Raw genomic sequence first — 19,743 nt, 5'->3', positions numbered from 1 at the left:
ATGGTTTCATTTGTTTCTAATCTCATGAGCCAACCGAAGTCAGCAGTGGTGCTGTATTTCTTTCAAAGTCATATCTGTGTTCAATCAGCCATGCTGTCAGGCTTAATAGCATTGCTTTGAAAAGCAAGTCTTCCCCTTTTTTAAACCATCCAAATCTACAAAAAATAGTTTTATTCAATTACTTTCAACTACTGTCAGGCATTCAGATTAGAGACACGTTCCATCCCCGATAACAATGGTGGTTTAGCCTCAGTGCCAAGGAAACAGCCTTTGCCACCTACTTTATTTAAAGAAGCTATCTTGGCTGGGCATAGAAGTGTTACATGCAGAAGATAAAGCCATACAAATATTTTGATAGTTCCATTGTGGACCACGGTATGTTAGAGTCCTGCTATAGAGAAAAGCTTTCACATCTAGCATGTGATTCTCAAACTGGCAGAAGATGCTATAATAAGCAATATTGGGGGGAAAATGGAAAAATTCAACTTGCTAAACTTGCCCTTTCCAAAACCAGATGGATAACATGGAATGAACATTTTAAAATTGTATTGGAGGTCGGAGAGGTAATCAAGTGATTCCATTAAGTGAATTATGGACCCTTATTGGAGAAATAGGGAGCATATTCAATAGACTCTTCAATCTATAAATTTACACAAAAATACCAGAAAATGGTAGCATCAAGTGATATAGTTTTAGAATCCCAGCAATGTGCAATCTGTTTTTTCATGCAGGCCCCCTTTAAAATTTGCACATAATTATATTAATACTCTGCATTTTGGGGGCCCATGTCTACTCTTACTGAAGCCAATGACAGATCTCCCTTTGGCTTCAGTGGGATCAGAATTAGGCTCCTGCATATTGCAAATAACTGCAATACTTTTCTTTGCTCAGAAGTAAATCTACTCCTTGGCCTTGAGGTTGCTAGGGGGAATTGAGATATACATGTTTGTCTAAGTCATTAATTTTCAGAGTATGTTAAATGAGTCACTTAAAACCTTAGAAATTCAACATCTGTTCTCAAATATATCTTCTTTCCCTCATTTCCCAGATACTATACTTTCTATATTATAATGTGGAATATAAATAGCAGAATATTTTATTTCAATGTTAGAATATTTGATTTCTGTTAAAAGTTTTCCTGTCTCCATTTTTTTAAAAGGTACTTGGGGTCCGGTGCATCTTCCAAGAGTGGTATGGCCCTCATGGAGATTGACTTACTTAGTGGCTTCTCTGTATCACCGGATTTCATTTCATTAGATGATCCAGTTAAGAAGGTGGAAAAGGACAATGGGAAAGTCAACTTATACTTAGACTTTGTAAGTTTGAAAAAAAACAAGAAAATACATTTGTAATGGCAGGTGCTAAACTCAACTCACCAGTTATTTGATTTAAATTCCGAAGGACACCTTTATAAAAATCATAATTACATCTTTTGGGGAGTCAGTAAGGCTAAACCATTACTCAAAATACTGTTGTCAACAGGACTGCATGTGTCGGTAAAGACTACTTAGATCAGTATAGGTTTGCTGGATTGAGCCTTAGTAAATTGTTTGCTTACTTAAATGGTCTGTGATTTGGCTAAATTTCCACTAAAGAGATCAGTTTAATGACCTAAATTCAGACTCTGATCTTTAGAGGTGAGTTTTTAGAACATTACCCAACCATCTAGTCCCCATCCTTCCCCTCACAACACCCTATCTAGAATTCTCTGAATGTTTGTTTTTTTTGTATTTTTCTAGCTAAATGAAACACAGGTTTGTGTGGATATTCCTGCTGTGAGAGACTTCAAAGTAGCAAATACTCAAAGCGCCTCCGTGACTATAGTGGATTATTATGAACCCAGTAAGTGTCAGTCATTCTTGATAGATCACTGAGATTCACAAGCTAAAATATGCAATTATTGTATTCATGAAAGCAGAGAAGATGTGAAGATCAAGAAAAAGCCACTTGATACTTGATAAATGCCATAGGTTACTGTCCAGTAACCTGCAAATGTGTCAAGAGTTATAATGAATTACTGTTATCTCTTTTAGTCTTAATGGAGCAGTTCTCAGCTGGTGTAGATCAGCATAACTCTATTGAAGCCAATTTATACCAGCTGAAAATCTGGCCTAGTGTGTTTCCAAAAACTACCAAAATGAAGTATGAACTCTGGTGTGGTTCAGTTACCAAGTTAATGATTATCTTTCAGGTGGCCCTTCCATCTGTTTCTTATTTAAAGTCAGAGTTCCTTAGAAGAGAGAGTGCCAGTATTTTGATTTCAATAGTTATGTAAAAGAGATGTACATGCAGAAATATTTCCCGGGTTCTGTTTTAGATGTGGCATGTGTTTTGAAGAAATTCAGCAATGTATGAAACTCTTGGGTAAAGTTGGAGGCAGTGGGGAATCATTGGGGAGGGGGAAAGGGGAGAAAGAGGTTAAGATAGGCCAGAGGGCAGAGGGCTGGGTCCTCCTATTACAAACTGACCTAAACTTTAATAAAGATTTGGGTTTGTTTTGAGGAATGGGTGAAAGCGTTGTGCCAATTATTGTATCCAGTTTTTATTGTCCATCCCTTAGTAGACACAGAGGAAATCCAAATACTCCATGGCACAGCAATGCATAAATAAATCGTAGACTTATAGAAATGTAGGGCTGAAAGAGAACTCAACAGGACGTCAAGGCTACTTGCCCACTGATGCTGGGGAAGGATTAAGTATGTCTAGACCATCCCTGACAGGTGTTTGTCTAACCAGTTCTTAAACCCCTCCAATAACAGTGATTCCAAAACCTCTCTAGGTAACCTGTTCCAGTGCTTAACTATCCTTACAGTTAGAATGTTTTCCCTAATAGCTAACCTAAATCTCCCTTGTTGCTAACTAAGCTGATAACTTCTTGTTCTACGCTTAGTGAACATGAAGAGCAATTGATCACCATTCTCTTTATAACAACCTTCTACATATTTGAATACTGTTATGTCCATCTCAGCCCAATTCTTTCAACATGCCCAATTCTTTCAACCTTTCCTCACAGGTCAGATTTTCTAAAACTTTTTTTTGTTGCTCTCCTCTGGACTCTCTCCAATTTGTTCATATCTTTCTTAAGGTGTGGTGCCCCAAACTGGACACAGTATTCCAGCTGAGGACTCACCAGTGCTGAGTGGAATAATTACCTTCTGTGTCTTACAGATGCCACTCTTGTTAATACGTCCCAGAATAACATTAGCCTTTTTTTGCCACACCATCACACGGTTAACACATATTCAATTTGTGATACACTATCACCTCTCTATCCTTTTCAGCAGTACTGCTGCCTAACCAGTTATTCCTCATTTTATATTTGTGCATTTGATTTTCCTTCCTAAGTGCACCGCTTTGCACTTGTATTTACTGATTTCAGACCAATTCTGCAATTTATGAAGATCATTTTGAATCCCAATCCTGTTCTCTAACATGCTTGCAACCCCTCCCATCTTGGTGTCATCTGCAAATTTCATAAGCATACTCTCCATTCTGTCCTCCAGGTTGTTAATGGAAATATTGCAGACCAGAGCCCTGTGGCACCCCACTTGATATGACTTCCCAGTTTGACAGCATAGCACTGATAATTGCTCTTTGAGTATGGTCTTTCAGCCAGCTGTGTGCCCACTTTATACTGATTTCATCTACACCGTATTTTCCTAGGTTACTTATATGAATATCATGTGGGACTATGTCAAAAACTTTGCCAAAACCCAAATGTATCATGTCTACTGCTGCCCTCCTATGCGGTAACCCCGTCAAAGAAGGAAATTAGGTTTGTTTGCCATGATTCGTTCTTGACAAATCCACGTTGGCTATCACTTCGCTTATTATCCTCTAGGTTTGAACACACTGATTGTTTAACAAGGCATCACTTAGAGGCGTAAAAAGTGAAGGTGTAATGTACAATTACATCTTGTGCTGTTGTATAAAAACTACAATATAAACCACAAATACTCCATAGTTTTAACCCTAAATAAAGAAGAAGATTGCTTCACATATTATTTTACAAGCAGGCCATTTTGAGTGCTATGTAGGATAGCCAATATAAATTAGTGAAGCAGCAATTTTGCCAATGCATGTGATTACAATTAAAGTAATATTGTCCACGATGTTCATTAATCAAGTATCAGAGGCAGTACAATGGCCTCTGTGCCCAGACTCTGGCAAGGGGTTTTGTGAATCTTTCCCCCTGCTGTGTTAATAATCAGTGTTCCATCCGATATGACATATGCCAAGTGCTTTAGTGCATTAAGTGCTCTGGAATTTTCTGTCATCACCCACAGTTGCTGAGAGAAAAAAGTTGGATGTGCATGTTGGTTGTAAGGGTGTGAGCAGAACCTTGTCTAATCTGATTAAGTGTCTCTATGCCAGGGCTCTGATGAGGAGTTTGGAGAGCTCTTATCTCCTGGCTGTGTCAAGCAGTGTTTTATCTACAGCTGGCCATGAAACTACATTTCCTTTCTGCAAAAATTTTTTTGAGGCTTTGGAAAAATTTCCATCCTGAATCGGGATGAAAAGACAAAACCTTGACATTTTCTGCAGACCTGGAATCCTGCAGCATTTCATTTCAGAATTACTGAAATGGTTCCACAGCAGGTACGGTTTGCTGTCTCCAAAACAAAATGTGCACCTTGGGCTCCCTGGGAGCCTGTGAGACCTGGCTCTGGTGGGCTGCAAAGGAGCCTGGGAACCCTGGTTCCCAAGCTCCCCATCACATGGGTTGTAGCCTGGCAGCCCAGCAGGAGAGCTGCCAAGGAGCCAGAGCGCTTGGGAGCTGGGGTCCCGGGGCTTCCAGGCTCCTGCTTGTGAGTTCAGTGGCCTGCTAGGTGGGTTGCCTAGGAATCAACACGTTCTGGCAAAATGTTTCGATGTTGACAAATCAGCATTTTCCAATGGAAAAAATATTCATTCAGAAGATTTCCAATCAACCCTAGTTTTCTCTGTGACTGTGGATACCTGAACATGTGCAATTCAAACTACCTTTTTGTAAGTGTTCGTGCAAGTACGTTGCAAAACCTTCAGGGATGGCAGAAAGCGAACATAAAAAGGGGCAAAGATTCATGTCTAATTTTTGCGGTATTTGCCCCAGTCTGATTTGTGTTTGGTTGTATCCTTTCAAAAATACTTTCCCCATGAAGTTAAATAATCTTTTTGCTATTATTGTTTGTAGCTTCAATATACAGCTGTAAGTTATTATTTTTTTCTGAAGCATTGGCCAACTGCTGGTGATGGATTTGAATTAAAAGCATTGTTTTCCTCTTGCATTCTAGATTCCACTAGAAGTCATAGCATTTCAGTGGCTTAGTTCATACCAAGTATTTATTTTAATAAACATGAATAAAAGATCTCAAACGGCAGTGAAAATGCAGACTAAATATTTGTTTGTTTGACAATGATTTCTATTAAGATCAGAAGCTGATGCTTACTAACCTCTTTGGACAGGGAGACGAGCAGTGAGAAGTTACAATTCAGAAGTGATGCAAGGCTTGACATCTTGTGTCTTCTGTGAAAATGACTGCAGTCTTTGCAAAAGAGATACAGACTCCAATGATGGCTCTCCGGGATTGCACCAGCACTTTTCAGCGATTTCCCTGTTCTGCTTCTTGTTTGTAATCCAGGCAGGCTTGCTTCAGAGTTGGATGGTGTAAGAAGAGACGTTTATGTAGCACTTCTGAGATTTCCATAAATCACCCAAAGAAAGTTTTATATTAATAAGGGCTGAAACATCATCCAGAGATATCAGAGACTAGCCTCCCATTGTGTTCAGTAGAAGCAGGATTGGGCCTAGAGGCTAAATCGCTGGGTCAGAAAAATTTTGTGTGTTTCTACTGGACAAATTTAACAACTTCTTAAATGCTTTTTTCATGCTATAGTTACTTACTTTTTCTAAAGAAATACAGAATTAGATTAAGTGAGAAAACAATTAAGGCTAACTTTCTATTTTCCAAAGGTTCTTTTTCTCTTTTCAGCATTATTTTTGTTTTGCTTACAGTTTATGGACGGGTGTTAAAAATTAAGGAATAGTGTTAGTTTATGGAATTATTCTGAAAAATTTTCTACCCTTTGATTTGACTTTCAGTAAGCATAACTGTGGGTTTGTGTCAGTACCCTGCTCAGTTCTGCTCTGCATACCTAAGGCTACTTAACATTAATACTGAACTCCATTGTATACGTTCATGATTGGACAACAGGAAAAGTAAATGGAGCTATCTTCAAAGCAGTTATGGGAGCCAGGAAGTGATGCATTCACAAGTGGATGATAATAAAAAAAAATCATATCATTTTTATCTTTACAAAGAAGTGAGCTTTTGCCAGTTTGTAAGTTACATATTTTTTATAAATAAGCTGTTCAAAGGTTTCAGAAAGTTTTAATACTCTTTACATTGAAAGATGGCTTTGATTCTTACAGTGAAATTTGGCAAGCAGGGTCTCTATTCCTGGGACTTTATTTCTGAATATCCTAAAAATAAAATAAAAATAATGAACACAACTTCCCTCCTCATAGTGAATGATCTAGCCATTGAACTCTGGGAAGTGGCAAAGAAATGTGATTGATACGCAGGTGCCGACTGGCAAATCTGTGGCTAGCAGCAGGAGTCCAGGATCAAAGTTGGCTTGACCCAGTTCTGGTGTCCTTGAGTCTTGTAGAAAAGCCACTCTGGAGGACCTCTGTTACAGGAAGCATTGGTGGACTGAACAGGGGTGCTAGCGGCTGTGTTCCTTATGATAACGATACATGCGTCCTTAGCCAGCAGCAAAGAAACACCCACTGCTGCACAGTATTAGGATCTGATCCTGAAAACCACAATTCCCATTACTGATTGCAGGAAGGGCTTGTAGGAATAGATTAAGTGGAGTGAGTGTGTCTGTGTATGCTTACCTTTAAGCATATAAACCCATGCTTCAGTGCTTTACTAGATTGGGACTCCAGGAAGGGAGGGTAAGAGCTCCTTATTCCAGATTATGGACCTGCATTTAGGCCTAAACCTGCACTCCATACTCAGGTAAAATCCAGTGTGTCTTCTTTGAAAGTTCTGCCAGAGTTGGAGGATAGGATCGGGAGCTGTTTCTGCTTTTGCAATGATCGTGAGCACCTGTTTGCTGGATAGTTATGCTCCCATCCCATCCTTACCAAAATTGCCCATAGTATTTAATTTGACTTTGTTTTTTAAAGCAACCAAAATAACAGTTACTGTAAATACAGAGCAACCGTAGTTGTGACAGAAACAGAGACAAGACAAAATTTTAAAGTTATGGCTATTATTTAAAAAAATACACTCTTGTGTATTAAGTCTCTCTCTGTGTAATTAATTAACAGAGTCATTCTGACTTTCTTGAGTATTGTTTTCATCCAGCTTTGCTATTGCTTAAAATGTATATTTTTTAAAGAAAAGGGATTAGTTCAGAGCCGCATTGTGTAGAGGGATATAAGGACTTTCTGCACAGGGTATTGCCTGCTGAGAATTTCTCTCTTTTCTTTTTTTAAAATCAAAATGTAGCTTAGGTATATTCAAAAATTGCCGAAAGCGTGTCTGTCTATCTATCTATCTATATAGAGAGTTAACTTTTTAAATATTTTTCATAAATGTGGGGTCTCATTTTGGGTCTGATCCCATGCCCATTGTAGTCAGTGTGTGCCTTCCCATTGATTTTGATGTGTATTGTATCCGGCTCACTGAGTAGTTGAATAGTATTTTGCTCAGAGCTGGATTGTGTCTCACTTGTCTCTTACCCATTGAAATCAGTGAGGCTCCTTCTGAGTACAATACCATGCTCCCGGATAAAGGTCTGGAATCTGCCCCTCTGTGAGTAGTTCCATTGTTTTAGTGGGGCCCAAAATTAATAGGAAACCAAGACCCCAGTATAAATATTCTTCCTCCTCCTATGCTTACCAAGTCCAGTTTATCAGTCAGCTCTTTGGTCCCATGTATAGAGCACGGGCAGTCACAGATAGTGTATGCTGTGGAAGTTATTTTTTCACTTTGTATCAGAAGATACTGACTCGTTGGTGAACTTTGAGAACACTCTTCTTTCACCTCTGGTTCTGGTGGGCAGCCATCAGGACTGTTGACATATCACATTCCTCAGATTTATTCTAAATTTCCAGAACACAGAGGCTACTTTTGGCTTGTACTGTCCATAAAGCTATCAAGAGGGAAATTGATATGTGGTTAGTATTATAAGAAAGAGGCTTGTTTTCCAGTGGAAATGTACTGGAGATGAACTACTACTTTCATCCATACAATCTCACTGTATGCAACGTAGCTGCATGGTGATAGCTGAGGGAAGATTTTGGACCTATATGTTCAAAATTCTGTATGTATCTAATATAGAAGGCTTGTATGTGTTGGATTATATCATTGTAGGTCAACTGGGCAATATTTGCCCTTAGCTGTGAGTACGTCATAATGACTATACATGGACTGTGGAGTTTGCCCACAGAGGCAGTTCAGCTACTGCCAGGGTTCCCAGCCAGGTCCCCCCTGCCACTACAGGGACTACAGTTTGTCAGACTCCGCCGTATAAACATCTGTGATACACCTTAGAGAGAGATCTGTCCGAAAGGTACAATTTTGAAAAACGCCTAATTACTACTGAGTTCCAATGGGATTTGCTCCTAAGTGACTTATGAAAATGGAGCTTATGCTCTTCAGTCATTTTTAGACACTTCAAAATTCTACTCCTGGAGCATGTTCCAAAACCCATTGACTTGAATGGATTTAAACAGGTCCAAGGACTCTGTATTTGTATACGATGTAACTACAATACAGTGTAGGAAGAATAGTCTGTTAAGAATTTGTAATATATTAATAGGTTTAATTTGCAGAATTCATAAAATGAGAGCTAAGTTTGAAAAGGGTTGACTGTATGAAAGACTAAAATCACTAAGGTCATTGATGGCTACTTTGCTCCCTTTTCTATCTCAAACTCTGAGGAGAGAGGTCAAGTTCACCCTTATCATATTGTGTTTAATTTGGCCATCATAATAGTTTATCCTTTTCTAATGTGGACCTTACATTTTCTATAGATACCTTCTCCCTTTATACAGGGCACTGTTTATGTTTTTCTTCTGCCTGTTTTGGAACATGGTAGAAGAATATTATTAACTACAGCGTTATGGAAAAGTGCTATACAATTTAAAAGAAAACAGTGACCTTCGTATAATAATTTGAAGCTATGGAATTTAATAGAGAATTATATCCTATTAAAGAATTTATATAGGATGGTCCAAAAACATATGGAAAGGATTTTACTTGCTAGTCAATTTAATTCTGTAGACTTATAATTTCTATAGAAGCCTATTGTTTTAATCCATATTAAATTACATAGCACTTATCCATAGCCCTGATTTCAAGGTTTTCAAGGACGATATATCCCCAGTAATTTATGGATGAGAATACAACAGCAGTTATTGTCTACTTGATCCATTCTCTTGTTAGTTCCCCCCGGGTAAAAAAGCTATTAAGCTCCATATGTTTGATTTCAACAGTATATCTTAGAGCAAGTTTCTTCTGATTTTGTATGCCATTTTGCAACATCATTGCACTAATATTTTATGCAATGAAGTCTGATAGCTTTAGTGTATCTGACCATTCCAAATATCTTATTCTTTCTTGCTGTCGCTATTTGATTTCTGATGTGTAAAGTGCTAATTTGTAACTGTATTGTAGAGTACTATAGATGTATAACCAGAGATGCTGAATGAAGAATTCTCTTTAGTTTTACATAATGCATTTGTTTCTGTATTTCTTAGTACTTTCACAAAATCTTAATTAACAATGCTCAAATCTTATGTCAGGCATTTTTTTATGGATCAATTTTTATTGTGGTTTTTAATATTTTAGGTGAGTTTGATGCTAATGTAAATAAGGAACTATAAAAACACTGGCTAAAGAGCAGGATAGTATAGGCAGATGTAATATACGTTTCTTCACAGCTTTGTTACTGCACATCAGCCCTGGTCTATTGAATCTCTACTGATTTAGGTATTGAGGCCATAGCCAATTGTTCCAGAATTCTTGTTACTTTGAGATATGGGAAGAATCTGCTTTAATCTAGATTGAGGTCATGTGCATATTTTCACTTCTAATTAAATCATAGATTTCTAAAAAAATCTTTGCTTTTTTTAACTATTGTGCAAAGACTGCAGCCAATTGGTTTTTGAAATGTATAAGTTCTTTATGGTGAATGTTATGGGATTAAATATAGACTAGTCTACGTAAGAATTTTAGGGATTAAAATTGCTTTATTTTTATTCAGATACAAATTGTGATGCCTATTGGAAATTCTATTAAAGATTACATTAATTTTTGACAAGTTGTTTGCCTAGTTATTCTAACCAAAGAAATTCTGCTAGGGTGACATCATTCAACAAGGATGTGATCATGCTCACACTGAAATTAGTGGGAGTGTTGCCATTGTCTTCAATAGAAACAGACCCACATGCAGTGAACTCCATATGGATCTAAGTGCTAATAATGAGCCCCATGAATGACACTGTTTCTTTGAGTAGGTGCAGGGACCTTCCCATGCAGAGTTTATTGCAGACTGGGGCTTAATCTGGCAGCAAGGAAACACAATTCAATCCTTACACTGTACTAAAATGTTTTATGAAATAATAATTGAATAAATTCAGCTGATTTTTCAGATTTCCCATGCTTTAGAAAACTTTTTTTCCATGGGGAATTACAACCAGTTTGAAAGCTGTCCTTAGTTTTGAAAGTAGTTAAAACTTCACGTTGTTGAAGTTGAAATGTCCTGAAGGTAAAAATCAATGAATCCACCAGATCAGTTCAAAGCTTTCAAAAATACAGTGCTGGTTTTAAAACAGTATATTACCTGGAGCATTATCTGGGATAATTAACAACTTACTGAAAACATACGTACCACCAGATGGCAGTAGATGATTAGAGAATATGTCAAAATTATTTCTTGCATTTTCATTCCATGTGTATAAATGTTGCAGGGCTGAAGATATTTTCATGCAGTATGAGAAGATTAATAAAGTAATTAAAATATTGTGCTTAATCCTTTCTCCATATGTTTTTAGTTGTGTTTTTATCCTTAACACATAACTTATGCTTACAAATTTGTTTCTTATAACAGAGAGAAACATCCCCAGAGTGGGAGATGGTTTCATAGTTTTCTGTTTCCCAAAAATATTTTTTTCTCAAACCCAAGAGAACCATTGTCTTTACAGTATTTTTCTATCTTTCTAATGCCAAATGTCTGCCTTTTGAGTTCATCCCCCATCCCCGCCTAAATGTTCCTCATTTCTAGTACTTTGGGAAGTAAACAGTGGCAATTTTTAGGTCAATGAGAACTTTAGCAGACAGTGATCTAAGAATTTGTGGAATGTTTATTTTCTAATAATAAAAACAGTGGATACCATATTTATGCATTAAAGTGCATGTTCTGCAAATCATCTTTTTCCTGTTTTAGTTTGTTACCAGTAATTTTGATTTTGTTCTCTGTGTTGTACTGCTTTGATCCTAGCATGAACAGAATAGTCTAATGACTACTGCAATATGTAGGACAAAGACCTAACTGATCAACTACAGTTTATGGGCAATGGGAGATGAGCACATATATTTAAAGGCAATTGCTAATCCTATGCCATTATCACACTGTTGGATTCCAACTTGTTGCCATTCTATTCAGAGCCAAAGACTAGCATTCAAAAGCTTTTCCTTTGAATACTGCATTTGATCTTCTTGTTATCAAGCACCATGTACTGTGTGGGCACAAGAACTTAGAATGTGCAGACCTGCATCTACCACAAAGTAGTTTAGATAAGATTCCGTGCTGCACCTGTAAGATGGAGGAAGAGGGTGGAAGAGCTGAACTGACTTAAAGGTTGTGTCTACACTGCAATTAAACACCTGCGTCTGACCCACATCAGCAGACTTGGGCTCATGAGGCTGTAAAACTGCTGCTTAGATATTATGGCTGAGGTTGGAGCCTGGGCTTTGGGACCCTGTAGACATTTAACTGCAGTGTAGACAAACTCTGGAGAGGCTCCCGGTATAGCTTAGACAGTCCTGAGGGACAGTATAAATTATGGCAGCCTCCCTGGATTGACCTCTGAGCCGAGGGCTGCCTGGAATCTCTACATAACTGCATGCTGTGGCCCTGGCCCTTGACATGCCCCTCCTACCCCCTGCCTTGACAATGGTATGACCCTACAGTGCAGCTTACCTGGGGATCTAAGGAGGCAGATTTATGGCTGTCTTCTACAGTGCCTACACTAGAGAAATCTTCCCCTGAGCTTCAGAAACAGGAAAGTTGAGCCATGTAAACAGGCTGTATCTATCAAAACAGCCATAATGGGCATGTTCTTATTTAATGTTTTTCTTTCCCCAGTTGCTGAATGCAAGACTCACAAAATAGGGGACAAAACAGTGAAACTGATTATACACAAAAAACCTGTCAAATGCACAATTAAAGGAACTAAGAAAATAGAGTGAATTTTTCATAGAATCACAGAAATGTAGAAGTGGAAGGGACCTTAAGAAATCATCAAGGCCAGCCACCTACACTGAAGCAGGACTTTCATAAAGATGTGCTTTAATTTTTAACCACACGTTACTGGGTTTGATCATACCATCAAGCGAATCATAATTAATTATAGCAAATTTTATTAAATGGATATTAAACCTCATGCACCAAATCAATCTCTAACTAACAGAGATCAGGAGAAAATCTAACATGGCGGGGTGGGGTGGGGAGAGAGAATGTTTCTGTACCTTCCTCTGAAGCATCTGGTACTGGCCACTATCAGAGATAGTGGGCTCCATGGATCTTGAGTCTGATCCAAAATGGCAAAGCCTATGTGTTTATACCGCAGAAATTACTGAGTGAAATTGTCTGGTCTGGGTTTTGCAGAAAGTCAGTTTAGCTAATCATAACTATCCCTTCTGTCCTTAAAGTCCATGACAATAGAGGACAGTTGTGCAGGAGGAAAGACTTCAGAGCCCAGGAGTTTTTTTTCCTCACTCCCTCTGATTCCATGATATTTGGGTATGATTCCATTAGTCCAGGCCAGAGCCAGCATTTGATCAAACAGTTGCAATGTGGAATATATTTATTTATATACAGAACTTGCTTTGTGTTTATGTTCATGCTTGCAATTTACATTTTGTTTCTAATTTGTATCTTGTATTTTACATACAGCATGCTGCATTTGAAATCTAGTTTTTCCCTCATTTGGCTTCAGTTTGTTTAATTCACCTATGAAATCTATATTGTTGATTCTTTTAGTTCCTTCCAAGTTTGACTTCAAGCATTTTATAATCTAGTTAGCTGTAGGTCTGTTATTAGTTCTATTACACCTCATTTCACTCCTGTGCCATATAACTATACCTACTTCACAGGTGGGCAAGCTGAGGTAAAGAAAGACAACCCAGGTGAGAGAGAGAGCGAGTGGCAGGGCCAAAATAGAACCCCAGATGCCTTGCATCAGACTCTAACCATTAGACTTCAATGCTTTCCATTGTAAAGCGCAATGATATTTGTGAAAGGTGCCCTAAAAATCTAGAGCAGCTATTGCTTCTCATCTTAGTGCTCCAGAACAAGGAGTATTGTGGCTTATGTGCCTGGCCATTGCACAGTGCAGAAGTGAGGAAGGAGGGTATAAGAAGCCAGGCAGAATTAAAGTCCCTTTGAGTAAAAGGATTGCACTGGGGCTCTGACCATCCCAGAGATGGTAAGGGGAGTGTGGAAGTTAGCCTCATCCCCTCTGGCCTGGCCAGTATTGGTGGCTGGCTGAAGAGAGGCGATGTGTGCTGCACACACTTCTAATCCCCTGTATGCATTTGAGCTATTGCCCACATTGCATCCCAGCAGGCTCTGCAAGAAGGTATCTCTGCATCGTCCCAATTGCAGGCCTGTGCCTTCAAGTCATATTCTGACCCTTTGCTTTGTTTTTGTTGACGGGCTTGTGGTTTAAAATAAGTGCCTGTGATTGCTGCGGGAGCCAACAGAAGAGCCCTGTTTTATTCAGCCAGCACGCCAGCTTTCTGCAGCCATTTTTGATATATTTTCAACCAGCACTCTGGGTTTGTAAACAAGCCTGCATCTGTACGAGACTCAGAGTGACTAACCCTGTTTATATGGTTCTAATTCAATAATAAATCACCCTTTCCGTTTTTAAATCCATCTGTGTTTTGCTTGTCCCCTTTCCTCTTAATGGACTTTCCAGCTCAGAAAAATACCAGTCTAATTAGAAAGATAAAAATGGAAAACAATGTATGTTTTTCTTAAGAAATATGCATTCATCACATTGGTAAACAGGCACTCTCTCAGCTCCCTCTCCTAGCCTATTAAAGTTAAGCATATACTTATGTGTTTCCTTGTATTGGAGGGAGTGTAGTTTTGGTACTGTAAATAATAATTAGGAGAGCTGCTAATTAATTTACATCTTATGAAACTGCTGTAAATAATCTCATATTTACAATTACTGGGCCCCTACTTCAAGAGTTAGGACACATTACTGGCAGTATCTCTGTACCATTATGTAACACTTTTATATGATTTCACAGCCTGCTTTAAAAGTAACTCACAGCCCTAAACTGTTGGATCTGAGGCCAGTGATTGAGTACTTTGTGGAGAGCTGTGTTCATTTCAGAAAGTGTAATTCTAAATATCTGTGGTTGGAATATTCAGACCAAACATTTTCCTAGTGTCGTATGTCACTTTTTTCCTGGAACTGAGTGTGCATCAAGGGATCGAGAATGTGATTGAATATATGGGGCACTTGTACAGGAGAAAGCAATCCACAGATTGCTTCATATGGTAGTATATCACCAAAACTCTCAGCTAACGTTTGACCAGGTTAAGTTATGTAGCATATCAATATGTATCCTTTAGGCCACAATATTTTCTTACCATTATTAAAAACTCAATACAGCTGTCATAACCTGGATTGAACACAGACATACACACTAAAACAGGAAAGCTCCACAATATAAATAAATAATTCCACTTCACTGCACCTCCTATGTGGGATATCCTTTTGGAAAGGCATACATCCTGTGGTGTAGATCTTTCGACAGGTTACTTATAAAGTTGGATTGCATTGCAGTTATCCTGACAAAACAACTCTCAAACACCCTGTCCAACAATCTTTCCCCAAGTGCCTAGATTCATAGATTCATAGATTTCTAGGACTGGAAGGGACCTCGAGAGGTCATCGAGTCCAGTCCCCCGCCCGCATGGCAGGACCAAATACTGTCTAGACCATCCCTGATAGACATTTATCTAACCTACTCTTAAATATCTCCAGAGATGGAGATTCCACAACCTTCCTAGGCAATTTATTCCAGTGTTTAACCACCCTGACAGTTAGGAACTTTTTCCTAATGTCCAACCTAGACCTCCCTTGCTGCAGTTTAAGCCCATTGCTTCTTGTTCTATCCTTAGAGGCTAAGGTGAACAAGTTTTCTCCCTCCTCCTTATGACACCCTTTTAGATACCTGAAAACTGCTATTATGTCCCCTCTCAGTCTTCTTTTTTCCAAACTAAACAAACCCAATTCTTTCAGCCTTCCTTCATAGGTCATGTTCTCAAGACCTTTAATCATTCTTGTTGCTCTTCTCTGGACCCTCTCCAATTTCTCCACATCTTTCTTGAAATGCAGTGCCCAGAACTGGACACAATACTCCAGCTGAGGCCTAACCAGAGCAGAGTAGAGTGGAAGAATGACTTCTCGTGTCTTGCTCACAACACACCTGTTAATACATCCCAGAATCATGTTTGCTTTTTTTGCAACAGCATCACACTGTTGACTCATATTTAGCTTGTGGTCCACTATAACCCCTAGATCCCTTTCTGCCGTACTCCTTCCTACACAGTCTCTTCCCATTCTGTATGTGTGAAACTGATTTTTTCTTCCTAAGTGGAGCACTTTGCATTTGTCTTTGTTAAACTTCATCCTGTTTAACTCAGACCATTTCTCCAATTTGTCCAGATCATTTTGAATTATGACCCTGTCCTCCAAAGCAGTTGCAATCCCTCCCAGTTTGGTGTCATCCGCAAACTTAATAAGCGTACTTTCTATGCCAATATCTAAGTTGTTAATGAAGATATTGAACAGAGCCAGTCCCAAAACAGACCCCTGCGGAACCCCACTTGTTATGCCTTTCCAGCAGGATTGGGAACCATTAATAACAACTCTCTGAGTATGGTTATCCGACCAGTTATGCACCCACCTTATAGTAGCCCCATCTAAATTGTATTTGCCTAGTTTTTTGATAAGAATATCATGTGAGACCGTATCAAATGCCTTACTAAAGTCTAGGTATACCACATCCACCACTTCTCCCTTATCCACAAGACTCGTTATCCTATCAAAGAAAGCTATCAGATTGGTTTGATATGATTTGTTCTTTACAAATCCATGCTGGCTATTCCCTATCACCTTACCACCTTCCAAGTGTTTGCAGATGATTTCCTTAATTACTTGCTCCATTATCTTCCCTGGCACAGAATTTAAACTAACTGGTCTGTAGTTTCCTGGGTGGTTTTTATTTCCCTTTTCATAGATGGGCACTATATTTGCCCTTTTCCAGTCTTCTGGAATCTCTCCCGTCTCCCATGATTTTCCAAAGAAAATAGCTAGAGGCTCAGATACCTCCTCTATTAGCTCCTTGAGTATTCTAGGATGCATTTCATCAGGCCCTGGTGACTTGCAGGCATCTAACTTTTCTAAGTGATTTTTAACTTGTTCTTTTTTTATTTTATCTGCTAAACCTACCCCCTTCCCATTAGTATTCACTATGTTATACATTCCTTCAGACTTCTCAATGAAGACTGAAACAAAGAAGTCATTAAGCATCTCTGCCATTTCCATAAAGGAGTATATGGAATATAGCATAAAGGAGTAGCTGGGGTCTGTAGACAGTGTTTTTTAATATTCTCCAGAGTCTCTGCTTCTGTTTAAAAAAATTAGTCACTTTTTTTATGGGGACAGAGAAATGTTTTAAAACATGACCAGAATATAACTGATGCAATGATGTCTACTTGAGTTTGCAGAGAGCTTGAAGCAAGGACTTTGGCATCTGAACTTCCCATTCATTTCAAGTGGGGTTAACATTATATGTTAATAAAGATGCTTTAAATGTCAATACTTTAACAGTTTCACTGATCACCCCCACATATAAGAAAGGGGGGTCCAGAAGAGATCTGTTCTTGCCCAGCACTCTTCAAAATCTTTATCTATGATTTGGAAGAAAATATAAAATCATGTCTGGTAACATTTTCAGATGACACAAAAATGGGTGGTGTGATAAATAATAAGGTCAGTTCTGGTCTACAGAGCAATCTGAATGGCTTGGTAAATTGGGCTTACTTGAACAACATGTGTTTTAATAGATCCAAAACAAGGCCAGACATCTAGGCATATTGAATGTAGGCCAGCCCTTTTGGGATGGGGACTGTATTTTGGGAAGCAGTGATTGTGGAAGAGTCTTAGGTGGACCAACTGAGACCTGAGTTCCCAGTGCAATGTGGTAGCTAAGAGAGCAAACACGATCTTTGGATGTATAAACGGGAATATCAAATAAAGTAGGGAAATAGTATTAACACTGCATACAGCATTAGCCAAGACATTACTGGAATACTGTGTCCAGTTCTGGTATCCACACTTTAAAAAGGGCATTACTTAATAGGACACAGGTCAAGAAAGAGCTACAAGAATGATTTGAGGTCTAAAAGACCGGTATTACAGTGAGCAACTGAAGAAGCTCATTTAGCTTAGCCACGAGAGGGGTAACAGATGACTTGCTCTACACGGTCTATAAGTACTTACATGGGGAGAAGATTCCAGATAGAGGAGGGCTCTTCAGTCTAGTAAACAAAGGCATAACAAGAGTCAATAGCCGGAAGATGTATCTAGACAAATGCAGACTAGAAATGAGGTGCAACTAACAACACATGGCAGGCTGAGGAGGGCACGATTGGTATCATTTTCCTCAAGATGGGTTCACTTTGCAAAAGTTGGAGACACATTTCTGTACAAAGAAGGGTTTTTAAAGTAAAATGTCATTTGTTTTGCAGACACAAAACAAAACATATACTTTCAGTCTCGATGGCTTACATTTCAGAATGTGGACAACAAAAAGCAAAGAAAGAATTCAAGGAGAACAAACAAAAGTTGTATTACTAATTCAGTAACAATGTTTCTTGCTATCTTGGACGTATCCACCTCTTGCATTTAAGGATGAAACACATAGAAAACAGATTCCTAGTAACATAAATGACTGCACCGCACCCTTAAACATGGGGGTTGTTTTGGTGAGTAGGAAAGGGAGTTAGGCTATGGTGTCGCAACTCATTATGTAAGTGTGGGGAGGATGCCCAGGGCAGGTACGCCATAGGGAAGGGATACACTGACCAGATAAATTGCTTGGCAAAGGACTTAAAAAGGAGGTGTTGGTTAAAGGAGCAGAACGGGGCTAGTGGTTAGGGCTCCTATGGCTCGCATGGCAGGGAACCAATGCCCCTTCCTTATAGCCCCCCCTTTAACCCTCATTGGGGGGGGATGGTAAGATCCCAGCAATGGGTTGGCTGGGGGAAATGGATGGCAAAATGCAGCGGGGAGGGGCTGGCAGAAGCTCCCTGGCTAGTTATTGACTGAACTTGGAGTTACCTGCACTGTACAGGTTTATCTGTGGATAGTCCCAGACATCTAATAATAAAGTTGCAGCCTGATTAAAACCATATCAAGTGTCTCCTATCCGGTACAGCTGGTAACACAAAGTTTACATTGATAGCCTGGTTTTCAATCCTTTGGATTAGTCACATGATATAAATATAAGATATTATTATAATTATAAATGACTGATTATGCCATAATTGCCAGTGGAGCTTGATTGTGAAAATGGAAATACTATAAATAGCTGCTATTGAGTTGAAGTGCTGCTTCCATATTACTAGGAGTTCTATTATTTTGAATGAAAATGCAACCATAGCTCACCAGCAACACCACACAGCCCTTGATTATGCAGTGATTTAGGCTGTTACTGCACTTCTGTAGCCACAGGGAGGCCAATCACACTACAGCAAAACACGTACCACTATCAAGTTGCAATGACTTTGGCTGAGGAAAAATTCAGCAGAAGAAAAGGGAATTCCTCCAGATGAATCCAAATTCCAATTCAAATCTCTACTGTGAGCACAGTAGGTCCCCTCAGAAACCGCTATGTTCCATTTTATCATTTGTCCACTGGCTTGTTTTCTCTTTGTTCCAAACTGTGGGCCTGATCCAACCCATTGGCTTCAGTGGGAACGGGAGTAATGCTGCACAGTACTTTACTTTTCACCCAGTGGTTGTTGTGCTTGGCTGGAGGAGAGGACTGAAACAGCAGCTGTTGCCCTGGGTTCATTTTTAACTCTGGACATTTAAAGTACAAAGTGCAAACATTTCAAATGTTTAAAGCCTTACATGTGTTAAAAATGAAACACTATTGTTATTGCACATGATTGTTGTTCTGCAGCAGAGTGGGGTTGTGGTTAGATTTCATTACTACCATGAGATGGCTTCCATTATGCAAACCTTATTATTTTCCAAGTAAATCAAGGTGCCATTTTCACCTTTAAAACAACATATCTACGGTATCTATTTTGCGGGTAACCTTCATTTTCAATTTTACAGAGATTTCTATACCATTCTCTTTCAAAATGCATTAAATAAAACATAGAAAATGGTGAATGGAAAGAATTTGTGATTGGAGAAACTATGTT

At 38.8% G+C, this 19,743-nt stretch overlaps 1 protein-coding gene across 1 annotated transcript in view; it reads left to right on the top strand.

Moving 5' to 3' along the window:
* Window positions 1-10,315, top strand: part of CD109 (CD109 molecule) — a 119,859-nt gene extending 109,544 nt beyond the window's left edge. Inside the window, exons 31-33 of the mRNA XM_034766199.1 lie at window positions 1,160-1,316; window positions 1,740-1,842; window positions 5,446-10,315. Of these exons, the coding sequence (XP_034622090.1) occupies window positions 1,160-1,316; window positions 1,740-1,842; window positions 5,446-5,651 (466 nt within the window). The 3' untranslated portion in view covers window positions 5,652-10,315. The remainder of the gene's footprint in view (window positions 1-1,159; window positions 1,317-1,739; window positions 1,843-5,445) is intronic.
* Window positions 10,316-19,743: the final 9,428 nt, after the last annotated feature.

The sequence above is a fragment of the Trachemys scripta genome, chromosome 3 (assembly GCF_013100865.1).
Source record: "Trachemys scripta elegans isolate TJP31775 chromosome 3, CAS_Tse_1.0, whole genome shotgun sequence".
Lineage (NCBI taxonomy): Eukaryota > Metazoa > Chordata > Testudines > Emydidae > Trachemys > Trachemys scripta.
The sequence above is the reverse complement of the archived record's forward strand: the minus strand, read 5'-3'. Positions and strand labels throughout refer to the sequence as shown.